General features: G+C 42.5%; 1 protein-coding gene across 8 annotated transcripts in view; it reads right to left on the minus strand.

Annotated features, from left to right (window-relative positions):
- Positions 1-15,681, minus strand: part of SLC36A4 (solute carrier family 36 member 4) — a 121,061-nt gene that overhangs the window by 38,119 nt on the left and 67,261 nt on the right. For all 8 annotated transcript variants that reach the window (XM_030200173.1, XM_030200172.1, XM_030200170.1 and 5 more), the window contains one exon: positions 1,213-1,382. In XM_030200173.1, the coding sequence (XP_030056033.1) occupies positions 1,213-1,382 (170 nt within the window). The remainder of the gene's footprint in view (positions 1-1,212; positions 1,383-15,681) is intronic.

Here is a 15,681-nt window from a genome sequence, read left to right on the forward strand (position 1 = left end):
AGAGGTGACAGTCAGTGGATACTCGTCTTCAGCTACAACTGAAAAAGACAAACTAAACCCAAATCCCTTCCCTAATACATACATTCATACACTGACTACACGTGTTAAGTTTAATGTTAGTGCCAGTGTTTAAATTAAGTAATTCAGGGGCCCTTTTACTAAGCCGTGTAGGCACCTACGCGCGCCCAATGCACGCCAATTCGGAACTGCCGCCCAGCTACCACGTGGGCCTGGGCGGTAATTTCATTTTTTTACGCATGTCCAATATGCACGCCAGAAAATTTGTGGCACAAGGTGCTAACCGGGCAGTAATCGGCACTGTACGATTACCGCCCGGTTAATGCGCGAGATCTTAACCACTACTTAACCACTAAGTCAATAGGTGGCGGTAAGATCTCAGACCCAAAATGGACACGCACCAATTTTTATTTTGCTGCACGTTCATTTTTGCCCCCACCCCCCCCCCACAAAAAAAGGCCTTTTTTGAAGGTGCACTGAAAAATGGAGCTGCACACGTCCAATACATACATCTACACCAGCGCACTTTAGTAAAAGGAACCCTCACTGCTGTCACTGAAAATTAAGCACTTATATATGTAGGTGTGTATATATATATATATATATATATATATATATATATATACACACACATATACACACACACACACACACTGTGTCCAGGAAAAATGTGAGCTCCCTAAACACTTTGCAGTAACAACCACAACCCTGCACCAAATTAATTAAAATGTATGTGTACAAAGTGACATCTATTTCAAACAATCTTGTGTAGTTTCATAGAAATTCACCATAACGTTACGGAGATGTCAAATTTTAAATAACACTACCCAAAAGTCAAGAGTTTCTAAAACAGATAATGTCAACCTGAACAGTCCAATTAAAATGCAATCTTCTTTTGACAACATTTTGTTTATCAATGACATCATGGATGACATCAGCAAGTAAATAATTATGTCATATAGGAAATTGAGATCTGTGACAGCAGTTTGTAAAAAATAAAAATATCTTAAACAGAACAAGGGATTCCTATGTAATTTGGCGTCGGTGATACAAACAGATGTCACTTTGTCCACATAAACTTTTAATTAATTCGATGCAGGTTTGAGGTTGTTATTGCAGAATGTTTAGGGGGCTCACTTTTTTCCGGATACCTTTCTTTGTTTTTGGATGAATTAAAAATGTTACATTACTTACAGGTAATACAGACCAATAGTGTCCTCACGGTTAGCTCACAAAAAAGTTTCCATTTTTGTGATACTCTTGATCTCACTGCCGGTATGATAATCTCTGCTGGAACGTAGTACTGAATGGTGTAGGTCACAAAAATCCCAAAGGAATACAGAACTTTTACCAGCTGATATAACCTGTTCAAAACATTTTTATTTAAAACACGGTCAAGATTTGTATCAGCAACTGATTGTTACACATAATGGCAGGTTAACCACATATATCCAAAAATATCTCTGCACACAGTTTTAAAACTGCAGCTTAGTGTGAATTAACACAGTGGTAATGCAGAAGTACTCAGCCACGGGTGAAAAATGCTTTAGAAGTTATAGCAAAGAAGCAGATCTCATTGTATAAGTAAGTAAAGAACAAACGAGGTACATGATAGTACAAAAATCCAACCCTTTAGTAGTACACTAAAAAATACAAAACAAAATATATTATACATAATATGATCAAGACATCACACTACATTAACCAACTATCTAATCTGAAAACAATTAACGAAATAACTAGCTTTCGCAAAGCTTTGAAAACATCTCTCTTCAACAAAGCCTATCTCGAGAATGCATAGTTTAACTACAACACTTCATCACCTCACCCTCCCCTGAAAATCTTCTTCCTATAACTATTCGATCAGCTCTTTTTATTATCCTTGATCTTCTGTAACACCAATTGTATCTTTTACCCTGGAATGGCAATGCCATAACAGGCCTGTGTAAGCCACATTGAGCCTGCAAATAGGTGGTAAAATGTGGGATACAAATGCAATAAATAAATAAAATAAAATAACATAACCACCCCATGTTTCAGCGACTGCCTGAATCAAGGGCAATACGTGGTAATAAGTCTAGTAATGTAGATAATTACAAGTGATAGTGGTTTTTAACTTGGTGTTAACTTCAGCTTGGGTTTCTTTATTTTTACGTTTGGTTTTTGTTTTTTTTTCCATCTTGAAATCATGAGCTTTATTTTTATTTTAATTTCAGTGTTATGATCTGGCTCTTCAGTTTTGTTTTATTATTAAAGCTAGATATCCCATTCTATCAAAAATAGCCATAACTTTAATTCTGCTCAAGGTTTGGTTTATATGCTCAATGGGCAAATGAAGGGTACTTTTATAAGGGAATGTGTAGTTTAAAGGAGGCAAGCAGGCATGTACGTAGGTGTCTTCATAAAATATCAATGTAAGCAGCAGAAATCACACCTTCCTTGCAAAGACGGACCGTTACACTTGTTCTCAAGCTGGTGTAAACATCCATACTTAGATCAGAAACCCCATGTGTAAAGGGAAAAAGGGTAGTGATAGGAGTATACTACTATCCACTCAATCAGAACAAACAGGCAGGTGGTGGAGATGAAAACGGAAACGGAATTCAAACATGCGTGGGATAGGCATAAAGGAATCCTGTGCAGAAGGAATGGATCCACAGAAGCTTAGCTGAAATTGGGTGGTGGGGGGAAGAGGGGTTGGTGGTTGAGAGGCTAGGATAGGGGAGGGCAGACTTATACGGGGTCTGTGCCAGAGCCGGTGATGGGAGGCGGGACTGGTGGTTGGGAGGCAGGAAATACTGCTGGACAGACTTATATGGTCTGTGCCCTGAAAAAGACAGGTACAAATCAAGGTAAGGTATACACATATGAGTTTATCGTGGGCAGACTGGATGGACCGTGCAGGTCTTTTTCTGCCGTCATCTACTATGTTACTATGTTAGATGTTGAAATGTTAGAAGAAATTAGGGAGGCTACCAAATGGTAACATAATTACGGGTGATTTCAATTGCCTGAAATATCACAAACATTTTTCAATAATCAGGTCACACGAGTAGGAGCACTCAAAAATACAGCATCCCAAGTTGCATCTATAAAGTGCTCTATTTATTTAGTGCTCTAATTAATAAAAGGCCCTTTTACAAAGACGGTAGGGCTACCGCGTGGGTAGTGCACACCAAATCGTCCCTAATGCCAGGGTAGCGCAGGAGCCTGGCAGTAGGTCCTAAGTTGGTGTAAGCAGTTTCCCACGGTAGAACATAGTTTTCTATTTTCTACCGCCGGGGGGGAGGGGGGCATTCCCAACAGCAATCAGCAGCACGGCCACATTGCTGCGCACTGCCCGATTACTGTGGGGTTAGCACGTGAACCCTTACCCACCTTCTAAATAGGTGGCAGTAAGGGCTCAAGCAGTAAATTGCCCGCACACTAATTTTAATATTAGCGCACGGCCATTTACTGCCCCATTTTTTTTAAAAAGCATTTTTCCCGCTGAGGTAAAAAGTGGCCTAGTGCGTGCCAAAACTAGCACAGGTCATTTTTTTTTTACCACGGATTAGTAAAAGGTTCCCTAAATGAGGGGAAAGTGGTTCAGGATCTACTTGCTCATGAGTCACTTAAAATTCAGAAATAAGTGGACACTCCAGGATAAAGTTTCTATCATCAGCACTGCCATACAAAATTGATCAAAACACTATAGTATCAGAAACATGGAGAAAAAGTCTCAACAAAAATTAATGTTAAAGCCAAAAAACTCCACGTAGGGTGAATCCCACAAGGTGATCCTTAAGATAACCAAAATAAATGTGCAAAAATATTATTCAGTGCATTCAATGTAGCAATAAAAAAACATTAATCGGTTAACATCAGCTGTAGAATAACAAATGTCACTTACCTGTAGCAACAGTGCTCAAATCTCATTTGTTTCCATTTGCTTCAGCTGTAAACATGAATAAATTCTCTTATATTTCACTTCAAAATCTAACTTTCAAAGTCCATGTATGAGTAGGATTATAAGAAAGTATGGAATTTAGGTGGAGGAGTGGCCTAGTGGTTAGGGTGGTGGACTTTGGTCCTGGGGAACTGAGGAACTGAGTTCAATTCCCACTTCAGGCACAGGCAGCTCCTTGTGACTCTGGGCAAGTCACTTAACCCTCCATTGCCCCATGTAAGCCGCATTGAGCCTGCCATGAGTGGGAAAGCGCGGGGTACAAATGTAATAAAAATAAATAAAATAAAATTAGACAGCCAACACGGTTAAAAGTTAAGGTAAAGGAGGCTATTAGAGCTAAAAGAACATCCTTCAAAAAAAATGGAAGTATCCAAAGATAACAGGAAACAGCATAGCTCTGATAAGCAAATAAAGGCTTTGAAAGAAGCTTGCCTCAGAGGCAAAAACACATAAGAAAAACTTTTAAGGTATACTGGAAGCAAAAAGCTGGTAAAAGAATCAGTTGGACCATTAGATGATTGATGGGTAAAGGGGTAACTCAGAAAGGACAAGGCCACAGAGGAGAGACTAACTGAATTCTTTGCTTTGGTCCTCACCGAGAGATACCCATGCTAGAAAAAATATTTAAAATGGTGATGAGTCAGAGGAACTGAAATAAATCTCTGTACTGGAAGATGTAATGAGGCAATCTGACAAATTAAAGAGTAGCAAAACACCTGGATAGGATGGTATAGATCCCAGAGTACCGTCAGAACTTTAAAAAATGAAACTGTACATCAGTAATTTGTAATTCATTTTCAAAATCAAGCATGGTGCCAGAAGACTGGAGCGTGGCCAATGTAATGCCAATTTTTCAAAAAGTGTTCCAGAAGCGACCTGAGAAATTATAGACCTGTGAACATGATGCTAGTGCCAGGCATCTTACTCTCAGGTGCTCACGGTTTGCACTACTCCTCCCTTCTGTCCTTTTCCTGACATCCCCCCACCGAATTTATCAAATATTTGTCCATATGTTGTCCAGAAAGATTTGTGGGGGAAAAGTGTCATCTTCAAGGGTGAACTTCACCAAAATATAGTGGTAGTGGGGTGAGGGTATCCCAGAGAGGAAGCGAACATGTCTGGTCCCCTCAGTGAATCACATGGTCTCTCAACATATTTATAAATGATCTGGAAACGGGAACAACAAGTGAGGTGATCAAATTTGCAGAACACAAAATTATTCAATGTTAAATCATGAGAGAATTGTAAAAAATTGAAAGAGGACCTTATTAGACTGGGAGACTGGACATCCAAATGGCAGACGGAATTTAATATGAGCAGTACAAAGTAGTGCATTTAGAGAAGAGGAACCCAAACTATCTATATATATATATATATATATATATATATATATATATAAGGCACCTCCAACGTTCCATTGCAGCCTCAAGCCGGAAACTTGAGGCGCCCGAGATATCCAGTTTGGCCTGCAGGCTGCAGTCACTGTAGCTCCGCCCTCGCGTCTAAACGTGATGACGTAGAGGGCGGAGGCGGGCCTCCAGTCAGTGAACCTCCGCCCTCGCCTCAACACGCGATGACGCAGACAGCGCGCCGGGGAACACACAATGCACGACTTCCACAGTGACAGCTGCTGGGAGAGCGCTCCGAACTTTACTCACACAAACTCGCAACCGCCTCACTGACGGACAGAGGGAGGGAGGGGACAGGTCTGGAACTCGGAAGGGAGCCACAGAGGGGGGGTCTGGAACTCGGGAGGGAGGACGGTGGGGGTGGGGGAATTGCCCTGCTAGCGCCCGTTTCATTTTTCCCCGAAACGGGCATTTCTTACTAGTAGTTACATGATGCAAGATTTCACATTAGGAGTCACAGCACAAGAAAAGGATTTAAGTGTCATCACTGATGTTACATTGAAATCTCAGTGTGTAGCAGTAGTAGCTAAGAAAGCAAATTGAATGTTAGGAATTATTAGGAAAGAAATGGAGATTATTATAATGCCTTTGTATTGCTCCATGGTACAATAGCACTTTGAATTAGAAACCTGCATGGGGAACGGGGCATGCGGGAGTCCCCTCTGGAGCTGCAGGGTTCCCACGGGGACGGAAGCAGTACCCACGGGGTTCAAGTGGGGACAGAAGCAGTTCCCAAGAGGTTCCTGTGGAATGGAAGCTGCACTTGTGCCAGTCTCTCACCTACCAAGTACTGTACCAAGTTCTTTGAGTGACATCTCCATCTCACTTTAACAGCGCAGATGCAGGAAGTCTTCCATTAAGGAGGAGGTAGAGACAAATATGGTAACGGAATTCAAAAAGGCATGGGATGAACACAGAGGATCTCTAATTAGAAAACGGAAGTTATAAAAATCCTAAACTTAAATGGCTGCATGTGTGTGGATGGGTCGAGTGACGCTTAGATGGCGACTCCGGCTGTGATGAACTAGGGCAGATACCAGACAGACTTGTATGGTCTGTCCCGCATTTGGCAATCTGGCTTAGGATGGGCTGGAAAGGGCTTAGACTGCAAATTCTGTGGATGGAACATGAGGTCAACGCTGGACAGACTTTCAGTCTGTTTCTCGCAAAAGAGAAGACGAATAGGCTGAGTGAGCTTCAACGGCAATTCCAGCAGTTGGAACATAAGGACAGGGTCAGGCAGACTTCTATGGTCTATGTCCCAGAAATGCCAAAGAAAGACCATAATCAAGTAATATCAACATTCATTGTTGATTTAATCATGAATTGATAATGAGTGTGACTACTGGGCAACGGACCATTCAGGTCTTTAATCTGCTGTCACTTATTATACGTTACTATTAATCCTCTCTGCTCCAGGCTGATGCGCAGACCTCAGCTCTGACACAGGTACAAGCATCAGGGGTCACCTGACCTATTGGCACATGCATGTGGCGATCTCTCAGCACACAGTGCCAGTGAATCAGAGACAACTGTTACATACATGCATGCAGCAGAGTGTTCCAAGCTCCAACTTCTGTTCCTTCCTTGCCTGTAGTGCTGCGGCTCGCACTCAGAGAGACAGAGAGAGCAGACTGGAATTTTTTTTAATGCACCATTAAATTCTTGTGGGGATGGATCGGGACAGGTTAAATTCTTGCAGGGACGGTTAAGATTTTGTTCTTTTGTTTTTTGGGGTTTTTTTTTCTTTTTAACCAGTTTGCTCATTTGGTCGTAAACCACTCTGATGGAGTTTTTCAAAGAAAGGTATATCAAACTTCTGTAAATCATTTTCCTACTGGTGATACCTCACTTTAGGCACCAGGGCATACAATTAGAGTATATCTGTTGTCTCTCCTTCCATCTATCCACCAAAGTCAGACATGAACTGAAATGCAAACAAAAACAATAGAACATCAGTGGCTAGAACAGCAAGATTCCACGGGTCTTGCTTCATGAAGAAAAGTACGCAAGACCAGAGCAGCAGGGCTGGCAGGATGTCTTGGGTCCAACCAGCTGAATTAAGAGAGAATTGGAATAGTGCACAGAACAACTGGGCTGGCAGAATGCCCTTGTCTCCCTAGACAAAGAAAAAATGGCACCATGCCCTGAACGTAGGCCTGGCAGAGTGGCTCAAATTCCACCAGCTATAGGAAAGAAGGTGGAGTCATGCTTGGAGCAGACAGGGCTCCCTAGGTCCTGCTAGTTGAGTAGGAACTAAAGCTCTCCCAGAGAAGCAAGGGTAGAAGGTTTCCACAGACCTCTATCACCCAAAGGTGGTGCAGCTCAGGCAAGCAGAATTGGGACAGAGCATGAGGGACTGGAGGGGTGAGGAGGGTAAAGATTTAACAATGTGGGGAAGAGAAATCATGGGGGAGTGGAATTAGGCATATGAGGTGTGTACGGAGGGAGTATGGTGGAGTGGAATGAGAATAGTTCGACAGGGAGGAAGGATGAGGGGGGAAACACCATGGGGAAATAGAGAAGAGAAGGTGGGAAAGATTAGGTGTGGAATTGGAAGAAGAGCATGGGGGAAAGCAATGGAAAGGATGAGAGAGTGTGGGGGAATGGAAAGGGTGCAACAGCATACAAAACACTCATAGATTTACATCCACTGAAATACATGGATTGCATTCATTAAGAAAATATTTGCAATGTAAATTTACTACATCTACGCTAAACTGATTTATTCTGAAAAGAGTACATTCAAAGGAAGCTTCATGGCATCAGAACAGTTGGAGCTGAGGCAGAGCACACCACAGAGATGATGTACAGAATGGAAAACTATTGTTACACATTATTTCTTCTACATTCAACAAGTGGTTCTGAACTTGATAGGTCTTAAAAGCACCAGAATGCCATCTGGGATGGTGAGAGGAGAAAAGGGGAATCCATGATGAAGACATAAAAAGTGGGGCAAAGCTAACTAAATAAATAAGATCAAATTCAGCAGGTGCCTGGTCAAATTATTTGTTGAAAGAGCTTTCTTTTTCAACATTCTCTTTGTGAATTTCAAGAGATGGCTACACCAATCATGGTAATATATTTCATACTGACAATTACTGTACTTTATTAAACTTAACTTCAGATTATACCATCAAAGATTTAGAAATAAAGAAGACTTAAAAGTGAAAAATGATCCTGTCACTACAATGACAGAAAGCAATTTACTAGCTCCATAGGGGATTTTGACTTTTCTCAATAGAAGGTGAAAAAAAGTTTCTAATATAAAATTTTTCTGCAGACAATTAAGTATGACTTCTCAGGATCAGCAAAGCAATGTCTCTTTGGGCTAAACCTGTAAATTATTTTAGCTTTAGCTTCTGAATTTAAGATTATTAAAAAGAATATACTTTTGTGTACCTATCTAAACTTTGACAAAATTAAATTATTAGAAAATGTGTTTTGTGTCTGAAGTTCAGAAACATTGATAGTATAGAGTTTTCTTGCAAAGATTAGACAATATGGGATTCATTTTAAAATCTTTTTCTGTATGCAAAGCCTGACTATATATATGTGTAGAAAGCAGACCCATGTCCTTATCTTTTATGTGATCTGTGTATGCCTGGGTGGAGCAGAAGCAGAGTTGCAATGTATATGCACATTTTACACAATATGTAGGTAGACAAGTAGAGTACATGCACACATTTACACCTTTTTCAGAGCAGCTATAAATTTGTGCATGAGCATTTATGCACTATAGGGGCTGGTTCTGGAAGCCAGTTTTGTAAGAGTATATATAGGTACTTTTATAGCCTTTATAAAACAGGAGCCTTTCTGGACTTTTCATATAAGTGGCCTCTTAGAAAATTACCCACTACTACTAGGCATCCCAAGGATGCATGGTAGGAGCTTAATCTATAATGGCATCTGGGTGCTCAAGAGTCTGTTATAGTAGTGTAACCTGGCATCAGAGCACCTTACACTTGCACACCTGCAACTACACCAGCATAGATGTGGTATACAGTAGGATGCCGATTATCCAAATGCCAATTATCTGGACCAGTTTCTCCAGAGTGGGAACATGTACACCTGCATCACCCCGTCTCATTTCCCTCACCTGTGGCCCATTACCCGCCTAGTTCCTCCCTATGGCCAAATACTCTGAGCAAGCTAAATTCCGGCAGCCTCCCTTTTATCGGACTCATAACTCCCATCATTTTGTAGAGGAAAAACATTGGCATCAATATTCAACCAGGATGGTCAGCATGTTTGTAATCACTGTCTCCCCCCCCCCCCCCCCCCATCAGCTAAATCAGACCCAGATATTAAGTGTTGGGCCCTATCTTGGTATGGACACTGAGTGGGCCTTTGGCAACATCAGGAAGATATCTGGGTACAGCCAAAATTCAGTATTGTACCCATAAAACTAACCAGGCAAAGTTATGACTGCTATACATGGTCCAATATGGCAGGTTAGCTATGTGGGCACCGGCACCAAATGTTGTAGGAGGCAGCGTAACTCCCAGTTTTCCCCAATTCTGCTCATGGACTGGCCTGGCAGTAACCGGATAGTACTGTGGTGGTCAGAGTGGATATTCAGTGGCACTGTCCAGTTAAGTGCCACTTGAAGATCCACTCTTGACCTGCCCAGTTAAATCATTTTGAATACCGACCTCATTACTTTTTTCCTTTCACAGAAAATCCTATAAGCCAGGCAATACCACCTTCTTTTTAAAATCTCTCTTTTTAAATAACTACATATTTTTAAAAATATGTTCAAAAATTTTCAAAATATCAGAAATATTTAAAATGGAGATAAAAAGCTACACTATGTTTAAATCAAAAAAAAAAAGTTGCTTATTTTTAACAGGTGTTCTCTGAGAAAAACAGGTTCTCCAAGGGCAGCAGGGTACCAGTCTATACAAATTCACCCCTCTTCACTTCAGTGCAGGTGTCACAAACATGACCTACCTTAAAGAAATGGTTTTTAGATCCAAAGGTGGTTTGAGCTATTCTGTTCTGTAGTCATGTGTGACTAAGGAATGATAAATTTGCCCTTTTGTTACTCTAGAGGGAAGCACAACTTGCTTTATCTCCCTCTAGAAAGTAACCAAAAAGTCCTAAAGTCTCCAATGGACTCCTGATGAAGGCAACAGTGCCAAAACATGGCCAGTGTCAAGTCCGAATATCATTTGTCTTCTAAACTGTGTGGTAATCACCATTTGAGACCTGTATGTCTTTTTAAATAAAGAACCTGATATATTGGATCACCCAGTTTCATCCATTTGGTCATTCCAACTGTGTTTTTTCCTGCTCTTGTGTTCTGTGGGAAATGGTGAGGACTATTTCCTTTCCTGGGGAGAGAAAAAGTCTGAAGGGAGACCACCTGACTACCCCTCTTCAAAGAAGTTCACTGATCTTTAAGGGAACCTCCAGAAATGTTCAGATTCTACATCAGAAAAATACTATGTGAAGGAGCCTGAGCTCATGTCTGGCCAGCAGACAAAGCCTTTGGAGGCTTCCATGTTTACTGGGATCTAGACCTCAATGCAGATCAGCAGCTCTCGGCTCTAATTCATTATATATGACCATGCAAAGTAGCCTGAACTCATGCACCTCCTTGCTTCAGTGTTGATAGGGAGGCTTCAAGCAGGGTATGACTCTTGTTAATGGGCTGCAACAGCACCTACCTTGATATCAGTGCCAATGAAAGGAACAAAGGCAAACATTCACACAGGACATATTCATACTTCTCAAGAACTGCTAAGGGTGAAACACTTTGCCCTAAAAGCAAGGACAGTGTCATCTTCTTCAGTTACCTGATGTGAACCAATGGCTTGATCCAGGACCTTAGAGGTTGTTGCACTTCCTGAATAGGGTGAGGGATCCTCTGCTTCAATGGAGTGATGGCAGCTGTCAACATCTCTATGCTCCCAGTACTGATCTCTGATGAAAACTGATGTGGACACATCTTAGCCTTTGTTTGATGCACTGCATCAAAATCCTTCAATATGATCGTCAATACAAAGTCAGAATCTCATAAATGCTTCAGGTGAGACATCAATGCTCCATTCCCAATAGTGATTACTGATGCATAAGCTCCAGCTTGGACCACGTCATCTCTATTTTGATATATCCACTGCATTCAATACAGCTCATGAGTCCATGTGAGTCAATGTCTCCAGTCCCAATGCACTTGCATTGGACTTACACAAATGAAAGAGCACTTTCTTGAGCCCCTTGCAACCATGAAATCTTCTAGCTGACACAATGACATTTATGACATGTCAGGGAATTGTGATTGACCCCAAGGTATACCAGACACCAATTATATTGTCCTTGCACACCACCTGCATTTCTTGAAGCCACAGAGGGTTTCCATTCTCAACTGGGGCCACTCAAAGCTCCATACCTTGTGTAGGGGTAAAAGGGGCGATCAAGGAAGACAAAGATGTAGCGGAGAGACTGAATGAATTCTTTGCTTCGGTCTTCACCGAGGAAGATTTGGGTGGGATACCAGTGTCAGAAATGGTATTTCAAGCGGACGAGTCGGAGAAACTTACTGACTTCACGGTAAACCTGGAGGACGTAATGGGGCAGTTCAGCAAACTGAAGAGTAGCAAATCTCCTGGACCAGATGGTATTCATCCTAGAGTACTGATAGAACTGAAAAATGAGCTTGTGGAGCTACTGCTAGTGATATGCAACTTATCCTTAAAATCGAGCGAGGTACCGGAAGATTGGAGGGTGGCCAATGTAACACCGATTTTTTAAAAAGGCTCCAGGGGAGATCCGGGAAATTATAGACCGGTGAGTCTGACGTTGGTGTTGGGCAAAATGGTAGAGGCTATTATTAAAAACAAAATTACAGAGCACATCCGAGGACATGGATTACTGAGATAGAGTCAGCACAGCTTTTGTGTGGGGAAATCTTGCCTGACCAATTTACTTCAATTCTTTGAAGGAGTAAACAAACATGTGGACAAAGGAGAACCGGTTGATATTGTGTAACTGGATTTCCAAAAGGCGTTTGACAAGGTACCTCATGAAAGGCTACAGAGGAAATTGGAGGGTCATGGGATAGGAGGAAATGTCCTATTGTGGATTAAAAACTGGTTGAAGGATAGGAAACAGAGAGTGGGGTTAAATGGGCAGTATTCACAATGGAGAAGGGTAGTTAGTGGGGTTCCTCAGGGGTCTGTGCTAGGACCGCTGCTTTTTAATATATTTATAAGTGATTTAGAGATGGGAGTAACTAGCGAGGTAATTAAATTTGCTGATGACACAAAGTTATTCAAAGTTGTTAAATCGCAACAGGATTGTGAAAAATTACAAGAGGACCTTACGAGACTGGGAGACTGGGCGGCTAAATGGCAGATGACGTTTAATGTGAGCAAGTGCAAGGTGATGCATGTGGGAAAAAAGAACCCGAATTATAGCTACGTCATGCAAGGTTCCACGTTAGGAGTTACGGACCAAGAAAGGGATCTGGGTGTCGTCGTCGATAATACACTGAAACCTTCTGCTCAGTGTGCTGCTGCGGCTAGGAAAGCGAATAGAATGTTGGGTATTATTAGGAAAGGTATGGAAAACAGGTGTGAGGATGTTATAATGCCGTTGTATCGCTCCATGGTGCGACCGCACCTTGAGTATTGTGTTCAATTTTGGTCGCCGCATCTCAAGAAAGACATAGTAGAATTGGAAAAGGTGCAGAGAAGGGCGACTAAAATGATAGCGGGGATGGGACGACTTCCCTATGAAGAAAGATTAAGGAGGCTAGGGCTATTCAGCTTGGAGAAGAGACGGCTGAGGGGAGACATGATAGAGGTATATAAAATAATGAGTGGAGTGGAACAGGTGGATGTGAAGCGTCTGTTCACGCTTTCCAAAAATACTAGGACTAGGGGGCATGCGATGGAACTACAGTGTAGTAAATTTAAAACAAATCGGAGAAAATGTTTCTTCACCCAACATATAATTAAACTCTGGAATTCGTTGCCGGAGAAAGTGGTTAGCTTAGCAGAGTTTAAAAAGGGGTTGGACGGTTTCCTAAAGGACAAGTCCATAAACCGCTACTAAATGGACTTGGGAAAAATCCACAATTCCAGGAATAACATGTATAGAATGTTTGTAAGTTTGGGAAGCTTGCCAAGTGCCCTTGGCCTAGATTGGCCACTGTTGTGGACAGGATGCTGGGCTCGATGGACCCTTGGTCTTTTCCCAGTATGGCATTACTTATGTACTTATGTTATGTACTTATGTACTTAGGGTGTTGCTGTGCAAAATTTAAAAAAAAAAAAAAAAAAACTATCTGCAAAAACTGGAGAACAAAAGAATAAGGATACTAAGGCAACATAACATTGAAAATCATGACTAACTAGACCACAGCTCAGGCATGTCTGGCAGGCTCCATGGAGATAAAAAAAAAGAACTGAGGTACCTTCTGGCCATGATGGTGTCTAAAGCACACGTGTGAGCAGGAGCTCCTGATACGCATCATGAGAACGTGCTGATTTGGACCCAGAAATAAAGAAAAGAATGGCTAAGTGGGTCGTTAACCCCTCTTCTCCCACTCAGAGTTCCTTAACATGCGAGCAGACTCTTGAAGCATTTGGAGTTGCTCCCATGCAAGAGTTTGAAGCCTTCAAGTGTGCTCCTTTTGCTGGGGAGCAAAGCAAAGAAGAGACTCCCCTCAGCCTTGAAGCATGTGCTGCTACACCAAGACCTGGATGCACAGCCACAGAGGGAACTCCTGACCCAATGTTCCGAAGTTCAGTGCAGGTATGGAGGGCATTTCTCTGACGGCATCAGTTTTTCTGAGTCCTCCTGCTGGGAGAGCAGTTGCGATTGTGCAAGAACAGAAGGTGGTAGCTTCGATAAAAGTGTCTTGAGTTAAAATCTGCAGCAACTCTCCCTCCCCTCCACCCCATATACAAAATTTCTCCCTTTCTCGCTCCCTCTCCACCCCTTTGCTGCATCAATTCCTACCTCCCTCCCACCCCATGTTCAACAATTCTCCCTCTCTCACCTCTTTCCTCCCCTTGTAGCATTTCTCCTTCCCTCCCTCATCTCACCCACAACTTTCCCTCTCACTTTAACAGTCCCCGGCAGCAGCAGCGATTCTTACATGCTGCCTGCTGCTAACCCAGAAGCCTCCTCTTTGCCACGTCCTGCCCCTGGATTAGCAGCAGGCAGTGTATGGGAATTGCTGCCGTGAACCTTTCTACTACCTCTCCTCACCCTCCAGTGGCAGGAAGGCCAGGATTCACTGCGCTTGTAGCCTTATGTCACTCTTCACCCAAGCAGGACCTGGGATTCACTGCGGCTGCTTCTCGCACTACACAGCTGGCTACATGGTGGCAGCATGTTCATGGCGCGCCCCAATATTCAGTATCTCCCATCTCCCTCTGTGGCACCCCTGTGAGTTCGCTGGCACACAGTTTGAGAAATGCTGCTCTATACACTAAAAGGCTGCAACCTGGACCCTTAGCAAATCTAGAGACAAACTCTTGACCAAGATGCTCTAAAGGAAACCCAAAATGGAGGGAAAGTTTGCACTCCGTAAGAATGCTACAGTTATGATACCAACCCTTAAACAGATGCCAGATATGAAACTGAACTCTTGCCCACCCTCCTTGTGTGAATCGCGATCCACTAGAAGGAGCTATGCCACTTTCTCTCATTTTCCTGGCCCCATGAAAGGGTAGACTCTTGCACTGAAAACTATTAACTTGGTAAAACTGTTTTCCTAGAGTGTAGAACCTGAAGTTTCTAAGACAAAAATGGCTAGTGTGCCCTTTGAGGGATGAGTGAGCTCTTGTCCTCCACTAACGTTTGGGACTTTACTTCCCCCACATCCTTCACAATCTTCTCTGGCTATTTGCCAAACAGCTTGGCCCTGAAAGGAAGGTTACCAAGACAGATTTTCCATACCACATTAGCCAACCGGTTTTGAAGCCTAAGCAACCACCACCAAAGAAACAGATTGGGAAGAGAAATTAATAAAGTCTTAGAGGATACCCATCAGAAACCTTCTTCAAATAGAGAATGCTGATAACTTCCAGAGCTGCCACCACTCCTTATAAGCAATGATTTCATCCCTAGAAAAGTTGAAGTTCTCTGTCTCCATCTTCTGGCAGGGTGGCAACAAGCCCACTCATCTGAACTGGCTTTAGCAGGACAATGAACAGTTATTTACCTGGGTAAACTGGCCTGGCTGAAAACTCCATTAAGCAGCTTAAAGCAGTGGCGTAGCTATGGCGGACCATGGGGGCCAAGGCCCTCCCAAAATGGATCTTGGGCCCCTGGTTTGGCCGGTGGAGG

The sequence above is a fragment of the Microcaecilia unicolor genome, chromosome 4, assembly GCF_901765095.1.
Source record: "Microcaecilia unicolor chromosome 4, aMicUni1.1, whole genome shotgun sequence".
In the NCBI taxonomy this organism is placed as follows: domain Eukaryota; kingdom Metazoa; phylum Chordata; class Amphibia; order Gymnophiona; family Siphonopidae; genus Microcaecilia; species Microcaecilia unicolor.